Genomic DNA, 27,142 nt, shown 5'->3' with positions numbered 1-27,142 from the left:
GATATTAGTGTCAGCAGTACAGAGAAACAGTTAGAATCACTGAAATTAAACGAAGTACCAAGATGCAATTGAGTCTTCTGACAATTGAGTATGCCGTAAACAGTTTTTCTAATCCAAAAATTTGTTTTCATCTATGTCATTTGTAACTCTCTTCGCTATTATGGACAGTGGAAGATGGCTGATGATATTGTCAGACTTTGCACTAGAATTTTTGCTAAACCTTAGACTGCAGTATTCTCAGGTCCTATAAAATATTATATGGAATTTGCAGCTGAGGTATCCCCCCCTTAACTGTAATATACCATGAAGAGGTACTTCGAACAGAGTTACCTCCTCTATGCTATCCAGCATAGATTCCAAAACTACTGGAAACCTACTTTGCAGTTTTCTCATGAAGTCCTGAACAACATGGATCGTGGCAGTCAGACTGATGCAGTATTTCCTGATTCCTAAAAAGTGATTCCATACCATATTAATTGTTACTAATGGTTATTAATGAAAGTATAATCATAGAGACAGTGGTGTAACAGGGGGGGGGGGGGGAGGGGAGTATGGGGTTCTATCATGGCCTGGGCGTCACTTGCATAGAGGTGCCAAATAATCTCCAAGACAAACAATATTTTCCAGAAAATACATAATAATGGGAATAAATTCTATATATTATATTACAGTACATGTTTCTTGAGGAGGAGGAGGATGGGGGGGGGGGGGGGGGCAGTGGTGCCAATAAAATGTAGTGTCATACCCCAGGTGCCAAAACGAGGGGGAAAAAGTATAGTGTCACACCCCAGGAGCCAAACAGGAGGGGGGATAAAGTGCCATGCCCCAGGCACCAGTTGTGTGTGTTTTGCCACTGCAAATGGGTATCAAAATAAATTTGTGACTGGGCTGAATATTTCTTAAGGAGTTACGGTTGGACATAGAACTAACATCCAGCATGCTCCATGGAAAGTGTATGGGGACTCTTGCTGCACAAATATCAAGTAAGACCCCAATAAAATTTCAGAGTGGTGGAAAGCTTAGTAACTTACTTTAAATGCTTAGAAACATAAAATTGTGCCCTTCACAAATTGAAGCAACTTCAATATCAGTGAGTCACAACTGCAATCATTTGACTCTTACGAATATCTGGTATCAAATTTTTTAGAGATATGAAATTAAATGACCACATAGGTTCAGTCATAGGTAAAGCAGGTGTCACACTTTGACTCATTGGCAGTGCACTAGAATCAGGAGATACTGAATGTACACAAAAAAGGGTGGCATCAGTGGTCACATTTGTTTACCCACAGGCAACTAACATGGAGATGGTGAAGGAATTTAACTGAACAAACGAAACTACCCCGTGAAAGCCTACTTGCAAAGTTTCAAGAAACAACAGCGAGTGAGGAATCTAGGAAGGTACTATAGCTCCTTCCCTATCACTCCTGTAGGTACCTCAAAGACAAGACTAGAGTAATTACAGTGCACACAGATGAATTTAAGCATTATTATTCCCACTCCATATGTAAATAGAATGGAATGAAGCCCCTAGTAAGTAGTTTGCAGACTGTTCATGTATACCAAATTGAACTACATTTTATTAAACAATAAAGAAATTGTATGAGGTATGATCCTAGACTCTCAAGATACAGAGTTAAAAAGAGACTCTCCTGGTGGCAAATTAGAACTATAGAGTCTTCTGAGAATATATATTTTAAGAGGATTAACTTAATCCCCCATGTTCAGCATCTCAGAAACTATAGCTGACACACACACACACACACACACACACACACACACGGGGGGGGGGAGAGAGAGAGAGAGAGAGAGAGAGAGAGAGAGAGAGAGAGAGAGAGACTTAGCTGTTGCACAGATTTAACAATAGTAAAACAAAGTTGTGGTAAGTACAGAATATTCAGTTATTTTCTAGCAGTGTTAATGACATTATATTTTGTACTTTATTCTCATGAACTGAACAACCTATTTGAGTGCTATTAGAAACCTTGATAGCCAATTAATGTGACTGCCGCGGCTAGGCCATAGTAAGGGGAGTGATAAGTTTAAACCTCATATCAATTCATTACTAACATGAACAGGGAATACATCAAACTGAATGAGAACAACTAATGCTGGTGCACCGATGGAATATCTTTCAGCAATGAACTCTTGCTATGTAGACCAATTCTGTAAGCTACTTTAAGAACCAATACCCCCATTAAATACTCCAAATATGCAGGAGAGCAAGAGTTTCACATGGATTTTCATACATCTTTGTGCATATTTTGAATACTATTTTCGTAATCAGAGACAAAAAGTTACATATCCCTGAAAAGCATTAACTAACTATTAGCAACTGATTGACAAAACTGAAAACATCTGGGTGTGAGCATGTCAACTGTTCTGTAGCAACAAAATGAAAATATTCAGGCCACGTACATGTTTGACAGATTGTTATGGACCAGCACAAGGGAGTGATCTTCTCAGAAACAGGGAAGTGTCAGTTGTTCGTGTGCTGCTGTTGTGAACATCTGTGATAAGTAGCTGAAGGAATGAGTATGTGACAATGTGTTGGATATCCACAACTCATCACAGAATGTCAAGGTCAGAGGCTTGCACACTCAGTACAGCAGGATGGGTAGCAATCTGTGGCAAATCTGATTTATTGTTACATCAGATCAATGGTTGCATCCAGATATGCCATTACCAAGACAAATGGTTGCTTTAACATGCACCACACCACACATCCAGGACAATGGGGGAGGGGGGGGAGGGGGGGCAGTGTTACGCTATGGGGAATATTTATATGGACTTGCAAGGGGCCTATGCTAGTAACAGAAGGAACCATGACAGCTGTTCATCTTGATGTCTTCCCTTATGGTGGACATCTTACAGCAGGATAACTGCCCATGTTAGAAGGGCAGAATTGTGTTTTGGTGGTTTGAGGACCACGACAGTGAACTCCCATTGACATCTTGGCCACCAAATTCACTTTATCTGGGCTTGATATAATACATCTGGGATGTCACTGGGCACCAGCTCCGCACCCAAAAACGACCGACACATAATTTATAGCACTTATGTGACCTCCTTGTAGACATTGTGTACCACATATCTCTGAAAACACACCAAGGACTTGTCAAATCCATGACGTGCAGAATCACTGCTGCGTTGTCTTCCAAGGGTGGACAAATACACAGCTGGTAGTAATGTTTTGACTCCTTGCACACACTTACCATGTGTAAAAGTGTGTCATGTAGCTAGGACGACTTATTCTACCAACTAGAACATTTCGGGTTATACATTTGCACATACTTCTGAACTCTGTGGCTAACTTCAGACAACTTCTGATCAGAGTTAACACTTACCATAAACTGCAAATATTTGTTTAAGTTTATAAAATAGTTTGACATTTCTCACATAAAAATGTCAGCTTGCAATGGAAACATACCTCTGTCTATAAACTCCACCACTTTGTCAATATCACTCTCCACTAGGCCTCTGGTGGTAAGAGCAGGAGTGCCAAGACGAATGCCACTTGGGTTGAAGGCACTTTTGTCACCTGGAACTGTGACAAAACAGATTTAGAGCTGCAAAGATTTAGATAGAGTAAGGGATCTTCACCTTAATAACTTAAATGAAATTTAACACAGACCTAAATTAGAAGGATAAGAAGCAAGATTGGGGGTTTTATACCCCATTTATGAGAATGTAATTATCAGCAGAGCACAAGCCAGGAGAGGAATTGGGCAGGAAATCAGCTTTCTACTTTTCATGGGAACTACCCCAACAGTTATTTTAAAATGATTTAAATGACTACAAAACACTTTACTCAGTAAGCCTGAAAGGGAAATGGGACTCAGTCTTTTTGAATAAGAGTCCAGTGTGTTTAAAATTGTGACAGCTTGCTTGTGGTCACAGGACTTGCATACTACAGCAACATTTTATACTTCAAAACACTGCCTTCATTCATAAGATACATCAACATGAAGCATCCTACATCCACTGCCAGATGATGGTTGCCTCAACTTCTCCGTGTGTTACAGTCTTCATGTATATGCAACCCTCTTGCCCCTACATCCTTTCCTGTTGTCACCTCTGCCTTTCCTTATCTACTGGCATTCAGCAAAGAACATCCTTCTACCATCAACCAACATAACCCACCCATCCACTTCATTTTTCTTACAGTGCTGCTGTTTTCCTTTTGAGACACATCAAAAGCTATGCCTTGAACATTACTTGGTTAGTCAAAAATATGCCACACCAGTTTTATTCCTATAAGTATCTCTCTTCCTGCTCTTCAACAGCCGAAAATACAAAATCTGTTCAGTCAGTGCTATGACCTCATCGTTAATATGTACTACTATCTTCTTGATGTGTTGTTTATACATCATTTTAGAATTATTTTCATATATAGTGAGACCTACTGTCAAACTTGGGTAATTATGCTCTTAAACTCTATCTGTACTAAAGGAGAATCACACATTGTAGTCCGCATCTGCAAAATACAGATTGGTTCAGTATCTTCCACTAACACACAGTCGTAGAGGTGCTGAGAATAGACCTGGTGATCCCTTTACCTGGCTAATTCCAATTCTGAACTATTTACTATACTGATGCACCAATGAACTCTAATGGTAGCTGCAGCATTCATTGAAAAGCTTTTCAATACATTAATGTAAGTTGAATCGTCGTTGGTTGTCGAGGGCTATTTTTGTATAAATGATGTTGAAAGTATGCCTACCAGATTAGAAGGTGAGTGAAACTACTTGGAAGACAGGCAGTGCCTTCTGCAGGTATATAACAAAAAAATCTGCAAATTTTTCTATATTATTTTACTCCAATTTTAATCACTGATATTGAAGTTCCTGGCACTCATACTCAAGGTAGGTGTAAAGGAATTTGCTTCAATGATACGAGCTTGAGTACCATTCTCTCTGCCCTCCGTGTTGCTTCCATTGTCGTAAGATTGTCCCTGACAAACACCAAGTGGTACCAAAGTAATGTAGTATTTTAAGCCACAGCTGTGTAAGACATGTTCTGGTAATGTCTCTCACGCACATAAAAAAGAAAGTTACACACCTACCACTCTTAAAACCACACTAATCTCATGTATAGTCCATTATTGAAAACCATATATTTTTGATTATGGTATTCTTCATTATAGATAGTCTCTGTAACGATTTCATTTTGTTTGCCCTTACTTAAGTAACAAATGCTCTTGCAGGTTTAATCACACAATTAATATGATAATTCAATATGGGATCGAACTTCACCATTAATTCTACTCACCCTAGAAAGTTTCTATTACCTAGATGTCTAAAAATTTCATAATTGCCTCTTAATGGAAGATTTATTTTGACAAGAAAATCTACTATGGAAAAAAAATTAACAAAACTGATCTCCACCTCTTTTCTTCCTATTCAGTTTGGTCTTGAATTAATTTTGAATTTTTAACTCTCTGTGGAAGCTCTTTCCACTTGCACATTTCAGTAATATGGTTGTGGGGCAGTTCATGGTTGGAGACTTGCAACCAAAGCAATACACAGTGTTTTTTTCTTTTCTTTATAAGTAGGCAGAAAACATCATTCCGGTTATAGAAAGTTTTTTTTATTAAATACACAATCTGTTTCACATCAATTTAGGTGCATCCTCAGGTGATATAAATTATTTTATGCTGTCCTGAAGCCTCTCTCCATCCTTCACACCACAGATAAATTGAAACCCACTAGATGCATCAGTCAAACTGATACAAGGGGGCTGCCCCATATTATTAGCTGGAGGCAATGCGGGCACAGCCATACGGAACCATTAACTCAGTTCTTTGTGATGTCGGCTTGCTCCAGTTTCTTCCGTAGTGACACTATTGCACACTATTTCTGTAAGTGGAACTGTTTTATCACCCAGCGGTTCTAGTTTGCACGAAGCATATGATTCTTCAGTATTATCGACTGATGAAGCTGCAGTAACATTAAATTCTTTCACATCACATTGTACAGTCACAGAAACACTTTTAGTTCGATTTACAAATTTATTTAATGAACCCTTTCGGCACAACTGCTCCTTCACAGTATCACACCTAAGTTTCCATTTTTGACATCTGACAAGCACTTGTTATCAATTCTACTCTCTTGAGAAAAATCACAGGCTCCAATAGCACCAGACAGACATACAGACTGCTTGAGTCTTCACGCCTGATTGGGCTGCTGAACCCAATACCATAGACATTTGGGAGCTTTACTCTAAGATGCCCAGCCTACAGTTTAGCAATAGACATTCCAAACCAAAGGCCAGTCACAAGGGTTGAGGGCTGTCACCGCGTGCTACCTGTCTGTCTCAGCCCAAAAAAATTGTACTTTGTCTAGAATGAAAGACAACTGCACATTTACTTAACCTTTACGTATGTTCTCTCCTGGCAATGCTTGGTGGGTGGATTTTTTTGTAAACCCAATACATTGCTTTTTCAAAAACTTATTATTTTCGCTGTTTTACTGTAGGCAAAATCGTTTACCGCACTGATCAGCAACATCAAACATTTCTGGTATTTCAGTACAAGCCAGCAGCTGACTGGGAAAGAAATGGAAATCTGTATTCTCATCAGTTCACATGGAGAATGACTGCTGCAGTATTCATCAATGCTGTCTGGTTTGAGAGAAAATAGAATCAATAATAAAGGTGTTCTCAACAGGGGGCTACTGTAAATATAGCCTATTAACATTCTAAATTTGAAGATTTGTTTTTCTTTTACCAGGAAACCAGACTGTTTGCTAAGAAAGGGCAAATTCTGACAAGAACAAGATGTAACCACTCACCTGTATTTTTATTGCATGCGATAGATATTTCCTCAAGAATGTGTTCTGCCTTGCTTCCTGTCAGCCCAGCTGAACGAAGATCTACCAAGACTAAGTGAACGTCAGTTCCATCAGTTGTTATCTTGTAGCCAGCTGACTTTAAGCGATCACTTAGTCTTTTTGCATTTTTTATAACCTGGAACAGATATCCTGCCTTGAATTTCACGAGTATTGTCTACCATGATGGCAGCTTCCATTAAATTCAAGTTTTGGGCATAAAGAATTACAGCAAAATGGCAGCCATATAAAATATTCTACCGTTCAGAAACAACTATAACCAAATAATTGTGTCATGTTCTAGTTTGAGAAAGCATGGTAAGTAGAAAATTTTAGGATCAGAGTTTTTGCTGTCATTTCCAAATGGAAAGTTAGGAACACTTTTTATTAAAAATTTTAAAAGAGAGAGGTAATATACATATTCTAGTGACTAGGTGAATCCCTCCTATGCCAAGGCAAAAGTGATCTGCCCCTATTTCGGTAACCTTCCCCTGACAAAAACGGCAATAATAATACAATTTTTTAGAATTTGATTTACTTCAGTAATTAACTCATATGCAGTTACAACAGACATCATTTAATATTATGTGTAATTAGAATAACTAATAATGCATACTGGAACTAAGTATGATCATTTCACACAAATATATATATATTTTTGTACAATTTTAGTTCTGCGATTCATGGAGAATGTATAGTCTTTCTGATCCAAAATGTGCACACACACGCACACCCACACAACAGGCAGGCTTGGGAATCAATGCTTCAACCTCCCTGCAAACAGCCTGCCAAGAATATGAACATGTGCATTGTAACATCCTTGTATCTTCAATGGCACACTGTCCACAAGATGGTAGAGACACTGCCTCCCGAGCCTATCCCAGTCTTCAATGACGGCCCTCCTGAGTCATCCAGTGAACAAGGAGGCTGCCTCTTATGATACACATTAAATTTCAACCGGTTGGTTCATGTCAGTAGAAACCACATGCCATTTTGTTATATAGATTCCAGCCTTCTGGAGGAAGGTGTTCAGGAGATGGGGATAGTGCGTTCATGGGTTACTCTCTTCACTGAAATGTTGACGGTAAGGTTAGCTGTTACCTTTGCTCTCAAATTACTCTCTAGAGCAATGAGACACATCTGACACCTGCACACAATATCAGCTCACACCAAGACTGACCTACTTCCATCCTGAAACCATGGGATCCACAGTGTAAGATTACAATGGCCCTTTGAGATATGCGAACAGATTGTACAGTGTGCACAAGTTGCTCAGTCCTGTTCATGAGTAGACACAGTGTGTATCATCATCTTCAGTCTTGTGTAGCCAGAATTAAATAAAAATAGAATAGGCAACACAAAACAGCAAACTATAAACAGTATAATACTTTCATGGAAGTACCGTGGGAAATAACTGAGCATGGCAGCAGAATACATTTACAAACCTGAAGAATGACCTACTAACACAATTAATGATAGTTAAAAACTTTTCGACAACATTATGAACTACATTACCTGTTCTTGATAATTCTTGAATTCTGGTGTGGTAGCCTGCTTCATTGCAGTTGCAATACCTGCAATAGCATTATTATGTGGCCCGCCTTGGAGTCCGGGGAACACAGCCTGGTTAATTTTCGATTCCAAGTCATACATAATGTTTTCACCATTCTTGCCCACACTGCGAATACCTTTTCAGAAGAAAAGCAAACAAAGAAGCATTGATTTAGAAAAATAAAGTTAATCCAGTATGTGCTGATACACTGTCCAGTGACATTAATGTAACCATCTGTTGAAAGCTTGAATAACCCCATTTTGCAATGCAGACTGCTGTGAGATATGCAGAAAGCTAGTCAGTGACGTTCTGGAATGTACCGACAGGCTTGTGGAGCCATGCTAATTCCAGTGCAGTGGCCAGCTGTGCTTGGTTTCTCGGCAGAGGGCCCATGGTGTGAACAGCACAGTTGAAGTGGTGCCATAGATTCTCAACTGGATTCAAATCATGGGAGTTTGGTGACCAGAAGAGTACAATAAATTCAACGTGGTTCTCTTCAAACTTTGTATATACACTGTGAGCTGTGTGATACATTGCATTATCCTACTCGTAGATGCCATAATGCTGAGAAAAAACAAACTGCATGTAGGGGTGGACGTGGCCCGCAAAGATAGCTGCACACTTGTGTTGATCCACTGTGTATTCCAGAATGACACAATCACCCAGGGAATGCTCTCCAGCATGGAACCTCCCACCTGTAGTTGCAGGGTTTTTGCTTCCAGACATTTCACACTGTACGTGCCAACAGCCACCAGTCCGATGGAGCACAAAACAGAGTCATCTAAAAAGACCAGTGGACATCGAGTTGCAGTATTGGCATGCAAATTCTAGCCTTTGTTGCTGACGAACAGCAGTCAGCACGTATGCCATGAACAGGTACCTACTGAGGTGGTCCATACACAGCAACATTCAGTGAATGGTCAGTAAGCAGATGTTAGTGGCCCTTTGGTTCATATGAGCAGTCATCTGTTGAACAGTTATACATCTATTGTTCCAGACACATCACCATAGCCATTGTTCACCCAGCCATCTATGGCCCCTAATGCACCACAGTTGCCTTGGTGCTGGTTTTCGATAGCGCCATTCTGCCATCCACAGTATACTTCCAATCACAGCATAACATGAACAGTTTAAAAACTTAGCCATTTTGGAAATTATTCCACCCTTGGCCCGGAAGCCAATGACCATACCGTTTTTGACATCAGATAAATTGCTCTGTTTCTGCATTATGACAAAGACAGCACTGTTGTCCTTGCCCTGCTCCTACACACTTTATATAACCTCCATTGCTTGTGCTGCCATCTGCTGTCTGCGAGTGGTTGTTGCACATTGGTGTCTAACGGATGCAGTGGTCACATTAATGCAACTGGACCATGAAGTAATGAAACAAAAAACTAAATAAGCATATTCTACCGTGCCAGAGGCAGGGCCACCTGTGACAGCAGTTTGTTTACCAGCTATGCTGGAACTTTGACACTGCCTTTTATGTAGACATGACTATAAATGAACTGTCCACCTGAATGAATGGCTGAAGCTAAACTGTGGCCAAGAGCAGAGTTGATCACCCAATTGCACAACTCACTCCAGTCGAGCCACAACGCTGAGACAATGTACTTGTAGCTGCATGTGTGTTTCATACAGTCTGTGACTCATTAGTGACGTAAAGGAGCAAAGGTTGTTGCAATATAATCCAGAAGAGGATGTGCAGGGAACTACTAACAAACTGAAAATTGCAACATTCAAAAGATATTCCTGCAATAGTAAGCACTGTTATGATACTAATGTGCAGATCTTCCTTTAAGCTATGTACCAATGTACCAAATATTTTAAATGGATTACTGGATTGGCTTTAAGTACTCCAACAATTTATAACAGATCATTGAGACTAGTCGGTACTCTTCTCCCCCCCCCCCCCCCCCCCCTTGCTCCTATCCCACTGAAATACAGTAATGCTCAGAGTGGGAAACTCTGTATTTACCCTTTGACGTCCTATCAGGAAGAAGTGTGAAGGGCTGTTATCTACAAGAACAAATGAACACCTTGTGGATGACAGACTTATGAATACAATGAAACAGTAGATACAGGAGTTCTACAGAAAGTTAGTTTCCTTGCAACAAAGTTAAAAATAAGATACCATATTTACTTGAATCCAAGCCACACTAATCTAAGCTGCACCTGAAAAATGAGACTCGAAATTCAAGGGGAGAGAAAAGTTTTAGACCACACCTCCAAATCGAAACAAAGTTGGTCCATTGCAACATGAGACACAATTTAAGATGAATGGATGAAGATACAGCTATAGTAGTTTGGTTTGAGTTGTGAACTTAGAAGTTAAGCTTTAGCAGGTAGCCATTGCTACGCTTCAGGCGCTCCGTCCGAATTTATACGGGTACCCTTCCTTTTTCAAGTGCTTTGTCTGATTTGAATCAATTGCTTATTTTGCTTTGATCTGATAAGTTCCATTCTCTTTGTTATAGGTGTTTGTGTCACTCTAAGCTGAAAATGCATTATTGTACTGTGTCATGCATTGCCTGTCACATTCTGATAATGAGTGTTTACGGCCTGTCGCCGCTTGCGGCATGGCTTGCTTTTGTGTGTGCTACTACCACTTACAATAAACAATTTAAAAAAAGAGGAATTGTCTCATTAGCGAAACAATGGCAAGTGAGTGCTATTTGTGTTACTTACACTGCTGATTTCTTTGATAATGATCAACAAGAACCAAATAATAGACTGCATATGATAGAAGATGTTCTGAAAGAGAGTTTAGTGAAAATTTTTCTCTGTTTAAAAATCTTTCCAGATGCTTCTTTAGTACATTACATTCTGCATAGAAATTAAGAATCATCTTAGATTTAAAAATCTAGTTGGTTGCCGTGCTTTATTTCTGACTGTATCACTATTCAGCATAAGAATAATACGAATATAAAGATGACGTTATATGTATATTCTTCCGCCTTTGCTGTTGTCTCAGTCTAGTTTTATAGTTTATTAGGCAGACAGGATTTAAATGAGATAGGAGCAAACAGTAAAGAGTACACGGCATAATGTTTACTTTCATATTATTCTTATGGTGACGAGAATACTGCATGTGATTCACTATTCATAAAAGTTGGCCATATTGACATACATCTCAAACAGTCTTGCCAGTCAGATTTTCATGGTAGGTTTTTAGTGATGACTTCAAATGCAGAGTGTGTTGTTGTTGTTGTTGTTGTTGTTGTTGTTGTTGTTGTTGTTGTCTTCAGTCCATAGACTGGTTTGATGCAGCTCTCCATGCTTTTCTATCCTGTGCAATGCAGAGTAGCAACACTTATAAAATAAGAATGAAAATAACTTAGAAATTAAACGTTGAAATTTAACACAACATTTATTATGTTTGTAATACATCTTATCCAAAATGTTTAAAATATCAGTCATGATTCTGAATCGATATCACTTGATTCTTTGTTGCTCATTTCTTCATACAGAGCATCGTCCTCCATACCATGTAGTGCACTTAATATCAAACATTTTTTAAATGCTTGTTGCAGAGTCTGATTTGGAACACACTTCCATGCATCATAAATCCATTAGTACACTTGCGACAAACCTGCGTGTTTTACACGCCCTGTTGGTGTCAGTTGTCTGTCGCTTTTTGAAAACCAGTGTGTACATGCGTTTAAGCTTGTCCTTAAATGCTTTATTCAAACAGACGTCAAGTGGTTGCAGAATTGAAGTCATTCTACCTGGAATTACTGCCAAGAGCGTTTTGCTTTCCTCTAATTTTCGTTTTACTGCAGGTGTTGTATGGTGTGTGTACTCATCTAATACCAACAGACTGTGTAAACCACGCATTGCGCCAGGACGACTGTTCCCCAAAAGCCTAATCCATTCCAGCACAACATCCTCTGAAAACCACCCACTTTCGTTTTCTCGTACAGTTACACTTTTTGGAAACACTTCCAATTTTTGTAAGGTCTTTCGCTTGAAAACTATGAATGGGGGTAATTTATGTCCATTTGCTGTGCAAGTAAGCATGACGGACACCCGCTGTTTGTCATCCCCTGATGTAAGAACACTTATGTCTTTCTTCCCTTTGGCTTCAACCGTATAATTTGACAGCATGTCAAAATGTGTGGGAGTTTGGTCAGCATTTCCTATGTGACCAAGAAGGTATTGCTTTTCTGTGCGCCGCCTAATTATGAAATGCTGAAATTACACAAGTTTTTCTTCATAATTTTTTGGCAGTTTCTGTGTAACTGAATTTCGGTTCCATAGTGAAAAACCCCAGCACTTCATAAACAGAACAATCCACCTGCGACTGGCCTTAAAATTTTAGTTTTTTGCTCTCTAGCAATTTCATATGCTTTAATTTTTAAACTTTCAGCGTTCACAGATAGGAATTTCTGACGCTCTTCCTTTGCAAATTCATTTAAAATCACTTCTAGCACATGACATCAGCCACAATTTGGCCCACTAAATGTTTTCCTGCTACTTGAACATACAAATAATTTGTCTCTCTGCAGTCGCCATCGCCTGACACTGCTCTCATCAATCCCGTATCACAGACCTGCAGCACTATTAGAACTTTGTTCTGCAAAACAAATAACTCCCACCTTGAATTTGGCACTATAATGAAAGCGCTTCATTATGGTTCACTAACATCAACAAGCACTTCACAAAATTCCACGAAGCAATAGGTGCCGCTACGTGAAATCTTAATGGGCCCCAGAACATCAACTCGTGCAACAATCCTGAAGCCTTGTGCATTGTTAGTATTTTTGTGTAAAGAAATTCAATTTTATTCTACGAATATTTGAAAGGCTGCTACTTTTGAAGATTAACAATGTGGAACTTCTATTTACTTCATTGGATAACGTATGAAAATGCAGTGGTCGAAAGTCGAGGCACAGAAAAAAGCTCTTCTTCTACTTTTTTTAAATTTATTTATTGACACAGAGGTTTTGGTGCCAGTATTTATCTTTGTGCCTGCAAATCATGCCTGTGTAGTGCTACATATATTCGATGGCAGAAGTTAGTTGTGGCAGCACCTACCAACATTTTTCAGAACTTCCGTTTACGTTGCACTCTATTCTAAGCCGCAGGCAGTTATGTGGATGACAAAAACCAGAAAAATAGTGCAGCTTAGATTCGAGTAAATGTACAAGTTTTTTCTTTTTCCCTTAATATTCAAAAATTTAGAATTTTTAAATACGATATATACAAGTTTCTTATTTTCCCCTTAATATTAGAAAATTTAGCATCTTACCTTTCCTGAAGAAGATTATGCCAGCTCTAGGACCCCTCAGTGTCTTGTGAGTGGTGGTTGTCACAATATCACTGTACTCAAATGGACTCGGTATAAGTCCAGCAGCAACCAACCCCGACACATGAGCCATATCAGCCATAAGGTATGCTCCATTTTCATCAGCAATTTGTCGGAATCGCTTGTAATCCAGACAGCGTGAATAACAACTAATACCTGAAATTTTTGCACGATTCTTGATGTAATAAGTTCATATAGTGTAAACTAGGTTACATTAAAAGGCTTTACTTCGCATAGAAAAAGCAAGTCATACAACTCTTCTGAGGCAGTTTGTTTCTAACAAGAGAATGCTCAGACACATCACATGGAAAGCTCTTCTGATTCCTTTTTCCATTAGTCTACTTTGAGAGAGAGAGAGAGAGAAAAACAACACTGAGGTGACAAAAGTCACGATAGAGTGATATGCACACATACAGATGGCGGTAGCATAATGTGCACAAGGTATAAAAAGGCAGAGCATCAGCAGTGCTACCATTTATAGTAGGCTGATTCATGTGAATGGATTTCCAACACGATTATGGCCGCATGACGGGAATTATCAGACTTTGAACGCCAGATGGTAGTTGGAGCAAGACGTATGGAACATCCAAGTTCCGAAATCTTTTGGGTATTCTATATTCTGAGGTCTACTATGCCAAGAGTGTGCAGAGAATACCAAATTTGAAGCATTACCTCTCACAGAGGTCAATGCAGTGGCCAACAGCCTTCACTAAACTACTGAGAGCAGTTGTGTTTGCTTAGAGTTTTCAGTGCTAGCACACTAAATGAATTGACTACAGAAATCAATGTGGAATGTATGAGAAAGATATTCCTTAGGACAATGTGGCGAAATGTGACATTAATGGGCTATGGCAGCAGATGACAATATGAGCATCTTTGCTAACAGCTTGACACCATCTGCAGCACCTTGACTATATCATTTGGAACCTAGACAATTGTTAAACCGTATCCTGGTCAGACGAGTCACAATTTTAGTTGGTAAGAGCTGATGGTAGGGTTCGAGTGTGACACAGATGCCAAGAAGCTGTGGTGGTTCCACTACTTGGAGACCATTTGCAGCCATTCATGGACTTCATGTTCCCATATGACAATGGAATGTCGCTGTGCCACAATTGGTCTGAAGCAGATCTGGACAATTCAAGAGAATTATTTGGCCATCCAGATTGCCCTACCCGAATCCCATCAAATATTTGCGGGACATAACAGAGGGCAGTTTGTGCACAAAATTCTGCACCCGCAGAACTTTTGAAATTATGGACGGCTATAGAGGCAGCTTGGCTCAATATTTCTGCAGGGGGCCTCCAACGACTTCTCGAGTCCAAGCTACATCAAGTTGCTGCAATATGCATGGCAAATGGAGGTCCGACATAATATTAGGAGGCATCCCATGACTTTTGTCACCTCCGTGTATGCAAAATTTCAAGTCCCAACATGAAATGGAAAATACACAATAATAATTATGAAGTGTGACGGAGCTGCCTTGTGTACTGCCTGAATTCTCGCACTGTGTGTTACATTGTCTTATCGCTGCTCCCAATAGTTTGCATGGTAAGCACTCCACTGCTACTCACAAGCACAACTTACATTTTATCCAAAGTGTTCTTTCCCAATTAGTAAAGAGTACATGAAAATTAACTTTGTTTCTTGTAAATGTTGCAGAAATATCTTATAGCCCCATCACAGATGAACTTCCATGTTTTCATAGAAAATCGAATTAGAGTTAGGAAGGAGTGCAGCTCATTATCAGAATATTTTGAGGAGTTCCACACACATTTAATCAGATTTTGAAACCTGACAGCGTACCATAACTGGATTTAAACTAGTCAGCATTTCATACCCAGTGGGCTGGACTACTCTCACCACCAATACACAAATGAGAGCTGTACTGGTGTAGTTGGCTCCCACAGTCTTGTCACTCCCACTGCACAAAACAGTGTGCCTGCTGGTTCTCAGAGAACTGTTGCAGCAGAAGACTCATGTAACATTGCCGTATTGTGTGGACTATAGGATGCACTTTTTTCTTTGAAAAATTGCCTTCATAATAGAGGTGTATCTTATACTCGAAATTTAATATTGAAAGTCCAGTGTATGACTTAAAATTTCCACAAGTCTTACGAATGGCTGTATATTTGATTCCCAGGGTAACCTGTCCCTATCTGGCAACAATGGATTCATTTGCAGCAACAGTGCACCAATGCAACCAACGTGGGTTCCAGGAATTCACACGCTAGCTTCGCTTCGTCGTCATAAGCACAGAGCACTGTGTAGCATATGACGCGCCAGTACCATCTACAGTGCCAGTGAACTTTAAAATGATTTATGTAATGGTGAACAGTACAATATTTTTTCTAAGTCCATCCTTTTGACTGGAGGTCTTGAGGATCACAACCATTTACTACTGTAAGCAAATAAAATGCCTACAGCCATCCTCATGAACTATTTCTTTTGTAACTACCAGTTTAGGCACTTCTGCATGCCGTCTTCAGACCTGTATGAATAAATGACAGCATTATCAACATATCAATTGTACAACACAAAAACAGATTAAACAAAATGAGAATCAGGGATGAGACTCTACAAATGAATTTGCAGTAAACATTTGATAGAATGAACAGATACACCCATTGTCACATACCTGAAGAATACCCAACAAATTTCCACTTACGCAATGCATTATTTATTAATAACTTCCGTGAACAACTATTCCACGATTTTTACTGGCCAGTCGGGCATACATTATTTGCACAGCCCTGAAATAACCTACTGGAAGAGAAAATAACCGTAGAAGATGATAAATGTATGAAGGAGGAAACACCTCAGAAACAAGTAAAGCGAAGGAACATGACCTATACATCTGTCAAAGTATGAAATGCTGAGTTGTGAAATTTTGAAAGAGACTACAACCTCAGAAACAAATAAAGTGAAGAAATTTGATCCATATGTTATGTAAAAGTATAAGACGTGAAGTTATACACAGTTGAGGGACATGTACGTCGTATACATACAATTTATGTCCAAGATGTGTCAGAGGACCAAAATAAGACCTACCTCAGATCATAACATATGTAGAACATACAAAAAACCCAACAAGAAACTGTTCATGATTAAAAACATTCATGTTCAAATGCATTCATATATCATGTACTGCCATGAAACAATCATAGGGACACTAAGTAGCTCGCGCGGGTGCAGTGCACTATAAAGGATGACTCAGCAATGTATATACATGAAATATGAGAAACGCTTTCTGACTAGCAAACAACTCAAAAAGTACTTTTACATATTAGGCATAAGTTAACACAAAGAAATAGAATGAGATCTAAGAAAACATATAGTTATTCATAAATGTACGGTAACCAGTACACACCTGAAGTATTTTGATGACATTAAAACCCATTACATTCATGCAATTAAAATTTCAAAGGAAAATAACAGCCATATATATTGTGTAAAAGACAAGCCAGTCGGGCACACAGTTTTAATCTGCCAGGAAGTTTCATATCAGCACACACTCCACTGCAGAGTGAAAATCTCATTCTGGAAACATCCCCCAGGCTGTGGCTAAGCCATGTCTTCGCACTATCCATGCTTTCAGGAGTGCTAGTTCTGCAAGGTTCGCAGGAGAGCTTCTGTAAAGTTTGGAAGGTAGGAGACGAGGTACTGGCAGAAGTAAAGCTGTGAGTGCAGGGCGTGAATCGTGCTTCAGTAGCTCAGTTGGTAGAGCATTTGTCCGCGAAAGGCAAAGGTCCCGAGTTCGAGTCTCGGTCGGGCACACAGTTTTAATCTGCCAGGAAGTTTCATATCAGTGCACACTCCGCTGCAGAGTGAAAATCTCATTCTGGAAGCCACATTATTAATTGACCAATGAGAAGGCCACACATCAAGCCAATAATTAAATCTTAAGTAAATTCCATGTTTGAGTTTGATATAATAGTATGAACATGTCACAGCTATCTACGACTTGACAATACACCCACTATTACAACAACAACAACACTGGCAATGTCACAGTTTTGTCCAGCAGAACCAGAGTGATGCTAAATGCATACTTATGTAAACTTGGAAACGGATGCATAACCACTAAATGTGTCAAATGCAGCAAAAATAATTGACTGACATGGTTTTCATGTGAACCATTATGAATTTCCATTTAGTTTGAATACACCCTGTTGTTGGGTTTCATCCTTTTATCTAAATATTTCAGTTACGATATTCCCTGTGCATGGCTTTGTATTGATTACTGTTATTGTGATATACTCTCACACTGCCAGTTTTAATGTCGACTGACTGAGTATCCGCTGACACATATCTTTGGATGATGTATTTTGAATGTTTCTCTTGTCAGATGACAGTTGGAGTGCTGACATCAAAGTTTACAGGTACTTCTGGCATTCATTTAATGGTAATTATTTGAGTCACACCCTCTGGTATACACTTCTTTATAATTTCTGTAGATAGTCTGCATCACCAGTTATGCTGGCCACTAATGGGGTATATACAGGGATTGTGTCAACCCCTTCAGCATTAATTGCAGTGAGTCCCTCAGAGTTCTCTGTGTTTATGTGTGTATTTGGCATACAAGTGGGGGAGGGCTTTTTGGTACTGACATATGCTTTCTTGACAAGCGTCTTAATTGTTTGGTCTCTGTTTGTTATCATATTAGTGCTACATCATTTGTAATTGTGGACTGTCGGATGTCTATTAGAATCTGTCTTGAGCCTGTACAGTTACGATAACTCTATTCTCCCTTCTGCACCACTCCTCCTGCTCAGTATCTAATATTGGTCACGTTTCCATTCTTTCATGAAAGCTTTAGCATTGACTAGGTACTTCCCTCTTACTCACTCTCATTGGTAGTTGATTGTTTCATGACACAATAGTTACTGGACTTATTTAAACAATGGAAAATCCACGATGAAATGTAAAAATATTATAAAAAGGAAAGTAAACAAATCCGGGGTACAGCTATGGACTCCAGCATGGCACCATCCTGCCAACCAATTCATGGGCCATATAGAGGAATCCTTCCAAAGAACCCAGAATCCTAAACCCCTCATCTGGTTCAGATTCATTGATGACATCTTTGCTATCTGGATCGAAGCAGAGGACACCCTATCCACATTCCTCCAGAACCTCAATAACTTCTCCCCCATTTCCTTCACCTGGTCCTGCTCTTCTTTGATGTTGACCTCCACTTCAAAGATAGCTACATCAGTACCTCTGTCCATATCAAACCTACTAACCACCAGCAATACCTCCTCCACTTCGACAGCTGCCACTCGTTCCATACCAAGAAGTCCCTTCCGTACAGCCTAGCCCCCTGTGGTTGTTGCATCTTCAGTGACGAGCAGTCCCTCTCGAAATATACCGAAAGTCTCACTGAGGCCTTCACTGCCTGTAATTATCCTCGCAAATCTCCCGTGCCTTGTCTTTCCAGTCTCCCACCACCACCACCACCACCACCACCACCACCACCACCACCACCACCACCACCACCACCACCACCCAAAGCCCCACCCCCTGGCCACAGAGGAGCATTCCCCTTTTAACTCAGTACCACTCAGGACTGGAGCAACTGAATTACATTCTCCGTCACGTTTTCTATTACCTCTCATTATGCCCTGAAATGAGAAATGTCCTGCCCACTATCCTTCCCACCCCTCCCATAGTGGTATTCCGCCATCTGCGGAATCTACACAATATACTCATCCATCTTTACACAACCCCTGCTCCCAATCCCTACATGGCTCATACATTTGTAATAGACATAGATTCAAGACCTGTCACATACATCCTCCCACTACCACCCACTCTAGCCCAGTGATTAACATCACCTATCCCATCAAAGGCAGGGCTACCTCTGAAACCAGTCATGTGGTCCACAAGCTAAGTTGCAACCACTGTGCTGCATTCTATGTAGGCATGACAACCAAAAAGCTGTCTGTCCACATGAATGGCCACTGACAAACTGTGGCCAAGAAACAAGTGAACCATCCTGTTGCTGAAACAGTGCCACACATGATATTCTTCATTTCAGTGACTGCTTCATGGCCTGTGCCATATGGATCCTTTTCACCAACACTAGCTTTTGTGAACTGCGCAGGTGGAAACTTTCCCTGCAATAAATCCTATGTTCCCGTAACACCCCTGGCCTCTACCTTTGTTAGTCACTGTGCTCACCCATCCAGCCCCTTCCCGGTTCCCATTCCAGTACTACACATCCGTCATTCTACCACCGCAGACAGTGTTTTTATTTCTCTTCTTTTCCGCACTCCCCCTCCCAACCTCTCCCCTGCCCTCCGTCTAACCTACAACAGTTCACAGTCCGCCACCCCCACCATATTATCGCTCCCCCTCCCCACCCCAGCCTCCTCCTTATCACTCCCATCATGCGTTGGTGCTGCTACTTGCAATGTGGTTTCAGATGCCGAGGCCCATGGCCGAAAGCTTTAATTGTGAGAGTCTTTTTGGTTTGACTATTTGCAACTCAGCATGTCCACTAAATGATGAGTAGCAACTTTTCTTCTCATAATGTTATTACTGGACCTAGTTTGTATATGAAATTCAAATTTCATTATATGTTTTGCATGTTCACTTGTGTCTAATACATACGAGTACTTTTTGAGTGGGTTGCTCGTCAGGAAGCTAGCTGACGTGAACATTGCTGTCATTGGCCTCTAGTTAGGTGCTTGGTGGTAGAACTGTGTATGTTGGCCCTAGAGTTGTAACTAGATATCTTTGAATGTCTCCTTCTCTTTAACATACAATTATTTTAGTCATATGCGACACATTTAGGGGTTTTGCACTGGTCTTCAATTTCACACAGATTTATATTAACCTCACTTAAATTCCACTACACACAACTTAAGGTATTGGCAGTGTTTTTGTTGTAATAGTGTATGTATTGCCAACTTATAGTTTGCTGTCACATGTTCACAGTTTATGGCCGTTATTTTCCTTTGAAATTTTTATCGCATGAACAGAATGGCTTTTAGTTTCAATGTCATCAAAAGACTTAGTTATGTACACATTACAGTATATTTATGAATAATTATACGTTTTTTTAGATCCCATTTTATTTCTTTGTGTTAACTTATGCTTCTAATGTAAGAGTACTTTTTGAGTTAACTTGTCAGAGAGCTTTTCTGATATTTTATGTATATACATTGCCGAGGCATCCTTTATAGTGCACTGCATCCTCACAGGTCACTTAGTGTCCCTGTGTGTGATTGTTCCACAGCAGTACATGATATATGAATGCATCTGCACATGAGTGGTTTACATCATGAACAGTTTCTTGTGGGGTTTTTTCATATGTTCTACATATGTTGTGATCTGAGGTAGGTCTTATTTTGGTCCTCTGACACGTCTTTGACATTAATTGTATGTATACAACATCCATATCACTTTAGTTTTTTCTGATGTTGTAGTCTCTTTCAAAATTTCACAACTCAGCATTTCATAATTTGACAGATGTGTAGGTCATGTTCTTTCACTTTACTTGTTTCTGAGGTGTTACCTTCTTCATACATTTATCATCTTCTACAGTTATTTTGTCTTTCAGTAGGTTATTTCAGGGATGTGCAGATAATGCATGTCCGACTGGCCAATAAAAATCATGGAATAGTTATTCACAGAAGTTATTAATAAATAATACAGTTGTACAATCCATAGAATGGAAATTCATTGTGGTATACTTCAGGTATGTGACAATGTATGTATCTGTTCGTTCTATCAAATGTTTATTTGTAAAGTCTTGTCCTTGATTCTCGTTTTGTTTAATGTGTCTGTCTTGCATGACTGATAAGTTGATAATGTTGTCATTATTGTTTAATGCGCATAGGCCTGCAGATGATGCATGAAGTGGCGAAACTGGTAGCTACAAAATAAATAAAATCTTTTCTTATAGTATAATATTTTTGTTATTAGCCAGTTTTGTAATGTAAAAAAAGGAAAGGTATTCATAAGATGTGTGCTGTAAACAAAGTAATAGCATATGCAGAACAACATGGAAATTGAGCAGATGAGCATCATTTGGTCCCTCCACCAACAGAAAAAAAACCATTCATGATTGGTGGGGTCGTAAAGAAAAGCTGATAAGAATGAGGAAGCCTAAATGTGCAAACAGAGGACTGAATGCAAAAATGGCCAAAACTAGAAGATGATTTACTGAAATGGATTCAAAGACACTGTCAAAATGGCACTGGAACTAATACAAAAATGATTCAAATACACGCTCGCTAAGCTAGCACTACAGGGGAACTTAACATACTTCAAGGATGAAGTTGGTGGTTCATGAAGCATCATGGGCTTAGCATGCAAACCAAAATAAGGATGGAGTTGGTGGTTCATGAAGCATCATGGGCTTAGCATCCAAACCAAAATATCTCAAAATGCCACAAGAGTAGGAAGAGAAAATGCCTACACTGTTATCCTTTCATGTTGTGCTGATGGTACTGAACATAATCTAATGATCATTTTTCAAGTGCAAAACAATGCCAAAACCTTCTGAAATACTGCAAGATGGTGGCATTAACGTACATGACAAGTGCTGGATAGACAAGGCTGATACGAAATTATGGATTAACAGTGTGGGAGAGAAGGACAGATGCTTTATTGAAGAAGAGTTCTCTCCTTGAGCTATATCAGTTTAATAGTCATTTGAAAAATTCTGTGGAAGAGAATTTGAAACAGGAAAATACAGAGCCTGCTGTTATTCCGGGAAGGCATACTTCACAAATGCAACCTTTTGATGTCTCAATAAATAAACCAATTAAAGTGTGTATTGAGAGATGAATGGGACAAATGGATGAAACTCCACATGAATTCCTGCTTAAGGAAGGTTTAAAATGACCTACAATGAAACTATTACTAACAAAGAGATAGAGGGGCTGGCCAGTACTTACCTCAGCTCAGTACAGCCGATAGAAACACAAAAAACAACCGAAAATTTAAGTTCCTAGCTTTCGGAATAAATGTTCCTTCATCAGGGAGGAGAGAGGGGAAAGAAAGGGAAGAAGGGAAAGTGGATTTAGTTACTCACAACCCAGGTTATGAAGCAACAGGGAAAGGAAAACAGGGAAGGTAGCAAGGATGGAGGCATGGTTGTCAGAGGGAAGTCAAAGATATTCTACTGTAGGTACTGTGCCAGCTTCAAACCAAAGAGGATGCATACAGAAGTAATGAGGTGTATAGTATAAAGATGTAGGATGAAAAGATGCATGAATGGCTAAAGAGGAAAGGGAAAGAGGAGAAGACTGAAAAGTAAATGGGAGTGAGGTGGTTTAACGTAGGTTCAGTCCAGGGGGATGGCGGGATGAAAGGATGTGCTGGAGTGCAAGTTCCCATCTCCGCAGTTCAGAGGGCCTGTGTTGGGTGGGAGAAGCCAAATGGCACATACGGTGTAGCAGGTTCCTAGGTCTCTAGAATTATGCTGGAGGGCATGCTCCGCTACTGGGTATTGGACATCTCCTAGGCGGACAGTTCATCTGTGTCCGTTCATGCGCTCAGCCAGTTTAGTTGTTGTCATACCAATGTAAAAGGCTGTGCAGTGCAGGCATGTCAGCTGATAAATGACATGTGTAGTTTCACACGTGGCCCTGCCTTGAATTGTGTATGTTTTACCAGTAGCGGTGCTGGGGTAGGTGGTTGTGGGGGGATACATGGGGCAGGTTTTGCAGCGGGGTCGGTTACAGGGGTAGGAACCGCTGGGTAGATAAGGTAGTCTGGGAATATTGCAGGGTTTAACAAGGATGTTACGGAGGTTAGGGGGACGACGAAAGGCAACTCTGGGTGGTGTGGGGAGAAGTTTGTCAAGGGATGATCTCATTTCAGGGGTTGACTTGAGAAAGTCATATCCCTGGCGGAGTAATTTATTGATGTATTCGAGGCCCGGATAATATTGGGTGACAAGGGGGATGCTTCTGTGTGGTCTGAGGGTAGGAATGTTGTTATTGGATGGGGAGGAATGTATTGCTCGGGAGATCTGTTTGTGGACAAGGTCTGCAGGATAGTTGCGAGAGAGGAAAGCACTGGTCAGGTTGTTGGTGTAATTGTTGAGGGATTCGTCACTGGAGCAGATACGTTTGCCACAAATACCTAGGCTGTAGGGAAGGGAGCGTTTGATGTGGAATGGATGGCAGCTATCAAAGTGAAGGTGCTGTTGTTTGTTGGTGGGTTTGATATGGACAGAGGTGTGGATGTGAGCTTCAACAAGATGAAGGTCAACATCCAGGAAGGTGGCTTGGGTTTTGGGAAAGGACCAGGTGAAATTCAGATTCGAAAAGGAGTTGAGGTTATGGAGGAAATTAAGGAGTGTTTCTTCACCATGAAACAAGTGTGTCAGTGGATAAAACAATCATGGTCTAGAGTGAGAGAAGACATTATTGTTAAATCTTTCAAGAAGTGCTGCATAAGTAACTTTTTTTTATGGCAGTGAAGTGGACAATGATGATGATGATGATGATGAGGAGGAGGAGGAGGAGGAGGAGGAGGAGGGAGGAGGGAGGAGGGAGGAAAACAAAAAATAAGAAGAAGAAGGAGGAGGAGGAAGTTCAGATGACAATTTTCAGGGATTTAATTAGGTCATTCCTCTTTAATAAACTAAGAATTTTTTTCTTTTAGTCCGGCTTTGCAGTCTAATAACAAAAATGGTAAAACGTTTCTTTTTTGAAAACTCCTTAAAAATTAAGGTGCGTCTTGTAGTCCATAAAATACAGTAAGTTTCCTACGTCTTGTAATGCATGACAAAAGTAGTAGAAGGGGTGGGGGGAGTGTCAAAACTCTACATCTTTATCAACCATGGTTTCCAGAATTTTAAATTCATATTTGTTATAAGTTAAATACTGACAAATTTCAACAATAAAATATCACCTTTTCTGAAGCTTACACACTATAAACATAATACAATACATGTCACTGCTAAGCAAGCTATTATTGTAAGCAACAAAATAAAATTATATCAGCAACTTCAATAGCTTTCACAATATGATAACATGAGTTGAAGCTATTGAATTGATGGGAAAATATCACCTAAAAATAACAACACATCTCCCACTCTAATTAAAGAAAAAACAAATTTTGATATTTTTAGAGTTACTATACAGATGTGTAGCAAACCTCACAGAAAGAGGACTGCTGCAGTGGCTGTATTTGTCATGACTTTGGACCTTAAATGTAAGATGGCAATTTATTTAAATCAGACTATAGTGATTATAACTTAATGATATTGTCACAATGGTGAACTGGAAATATAATAATAATTCAGGGGTATCCATATTTTAGTCCTGAGTGTTAATCTAGAAAATAAATATTTTTGCAATTTTAATGTAACTTTCAGTGTGTACTGCCAGCTGAAATTTGGAGTGTGGCTTTTAAGTGGCATTAACCACGAGTGGTAAAAAAAGCTGTGGCAGATTCTGACGTGCCAAGTGTAAACACTTCCTCGTAAGCAAATAATTGCTGGTGCTCCTAACAATTTTAAAACAACTGGGGGAGGGGGGATGTTCCAGAAACATAAGATAGGGGAGATGGACCTCGATGGCAAACAATGACAACTGGGCAAGTTTCAATAGGTCCCTGCACTTGAGGGGACAAATTGGGCCTCTTGTTGCTAGTGGTGACATAAAATAAACAAAATGGGCCAGAGCCAGCTGCCCATATGACTCAAGGCCAACACCTAAAATATTTTTTGATCTCTGGAAGGAACACCAGCCACCTAATTGTGTTCTGCCTACCCTCCGTGCACATTGGCACCTTTCCTGTGTAAAACATGAGACTTGCTTGTAAAGTGTATCTGATACATACAGATGATTGTTATGGGCGTGAATGTTTGGTAGCGTCACATTTGTGTTGGAGAAGATGAGAAAAAGGAGAGAGTGAAATCTCCTCTCAAATAGCACCATGGGGGTCACCATGCTTAATGTCCTCATCCAACGGACGAATCAGCATTTCACATGCCCTCACTCCATGAAACAATACAAGATAGGTTTGGAATTTAATCCATGACACTGGCATAAAGTCTGCTGAACAGAAACTTTACGCCACCACCCTCTTCTCCTTTGCTGGAAAGGCAAAGGAAAAGGCAAAGGCAAATCTGCCAACAGCGTGGGACATGCCTGGCAGTTACCCATCCAAGAAAGGACAGTGCTGGGTGTTACTTAGGAACTTACTGACAGGAGCCAGGGTATTCAATGTGGCAAGCACATTGTACGGTTTTGGAGTAAAATTCTTTATCAACAAATATGGAGTGGGAAAACTGACTATACATGTCATGATGACTGTGTTAACAAATAATTTGATTGGCTCATCCAAATGCACACACTGGTGCAGAAAACTTAAGAGTCTACTCATATGAGAACTGCTAAAGCTACTAGAGGACCTGTACCCCACTCTTCTCCCTCAGACTTACACCACTTAGGCCATCAGCAATGATGAGAGAGCTATCCGCCCAACACACCTGATAGTTGTTCAACATGTCAGGGAGTCTAGTTTGGATGTAATTTCACACATCAGCTGGAGGCTGATGCAACAGGGTTCTGAAGTGCTTCTTTACAGAAGTCATGTGTCTCACCTTGCTGTAGTCAGCACCCAGTGAGTGGGAATGAGAAGTGCTAATATAACTAAGTGTGACTCTGCCAACCTAATGCTGTTAACGGTAATTAATTACTAAACTGTGTCTGCCAACCTGATGCTTTTAATGGGAATGAATTATTTAACTGTATCTATAAACCTCATTTTTCATTTTAGCACATTTACTCTGAGCAAACCAAAGACAGTGACTGCATGAGGTTCAGACAAACAATCTATTATTACAGAGCTACTGTATCATAAAAATACTGAAGACTTTATACATAATAGCTGATATAAGAAAAAAGAACGTGAAAAACAATTACGTCTCAACACTGCCTGTATTTTGAGCTTGTCTTAAAGCCAGAAAGACTTAAGAACTATGAATAGCAACCCCAAAATCATAACTAAAATGAGAAATACGTATATGTTAATTTATTATGAGAAAGTCTCACATTATAAAAAACTACAACAGCAAGTGTGTTTAGTGTTGTGGTGTTTTGAAACAGACAAGCACAATAAAATTTAGCCATGGCTTAACGTATATCAACCATGGAAAATAAAAGTGCCATGTATCTTTATCCCCTTCTTGGGTACAGACAAACTGTTAATTACTCACCTGCAATGATCAGTTTTGGTTTGAACAGTCTTGCTGTCTCTGCCAGCTTATCATAATCAATCAGTCCTGTTGCTGGATCTACTTTGTATGGCATGGATTCAAAAAATATCGAAGTTCCGGATATCTTCTTGTTAGTTGTCATGTAGCCATGTGTAAGGTGGCCACCATCAGGTAAATCCAAACCTGCAACAAATGAATATGTTTTGCTTTGACTACCACACCCGTGTTCTACACAATGAAGAATTCCATATTAAGCAATAAATTACACA

The 27,142-nt window shown here is 39.8% G+C and overlaps 1 protein-coding gene across 1 annotated transcript in view; it reads right to left on the bottom strand.

Moving 5' to 3' along the window:
* Nucleotides 1-27,142, bottom strand: part of LOC126325353 (serine hydroxymethyltransferase) — a 41,904-nt gene that overhangs the window by 1,166 nt on the left and 13,596 nt on the right. The window contains exons 4-8 of the mRNA XM_049995167.1: nt 26,874-27,056; nt 13,631-13,843; nt 8,343-8,515; nt 6,792-6,966; nt 3,431-3,547 (exon numbers count right to left, since the gene is read on the bottom strand). Of these exons, the coding sequence (XP_049851124.1) occupies nt 3,431-3,547; nt 6,792-6,966; nt 8,343-8,515; nt 13,631-13,843; nt 26,874-27,056 (861 nt within the window). The remainder of the gene's footprint in view (nt 1-3,430; nt 3,548-6,791; nt 6,967-8,342; nt 8,516-13,630; nt 13,844-26,873; nt 27,057-27,142) is intronic.

Source organism: Schistocerca gregaria, chromosome 2 (assembly GCF_023897955.1).
Source record: "Schistocerca gregaria isolate iqSchGreg1 chromosome 2, iqSchGreg1.2, whole genome shotgun sequence".
NCBI classification, from domain to species: domain Eukaryota; kingdom Metazoa; phylum Arthropoda; class Insecta; order Orthoptera; family Acrididae; genus Schistocerca; species Schistocerca gregaria.
This window is presented reverse-complemented; position numbering and strand designations above follow the sequence as displayed.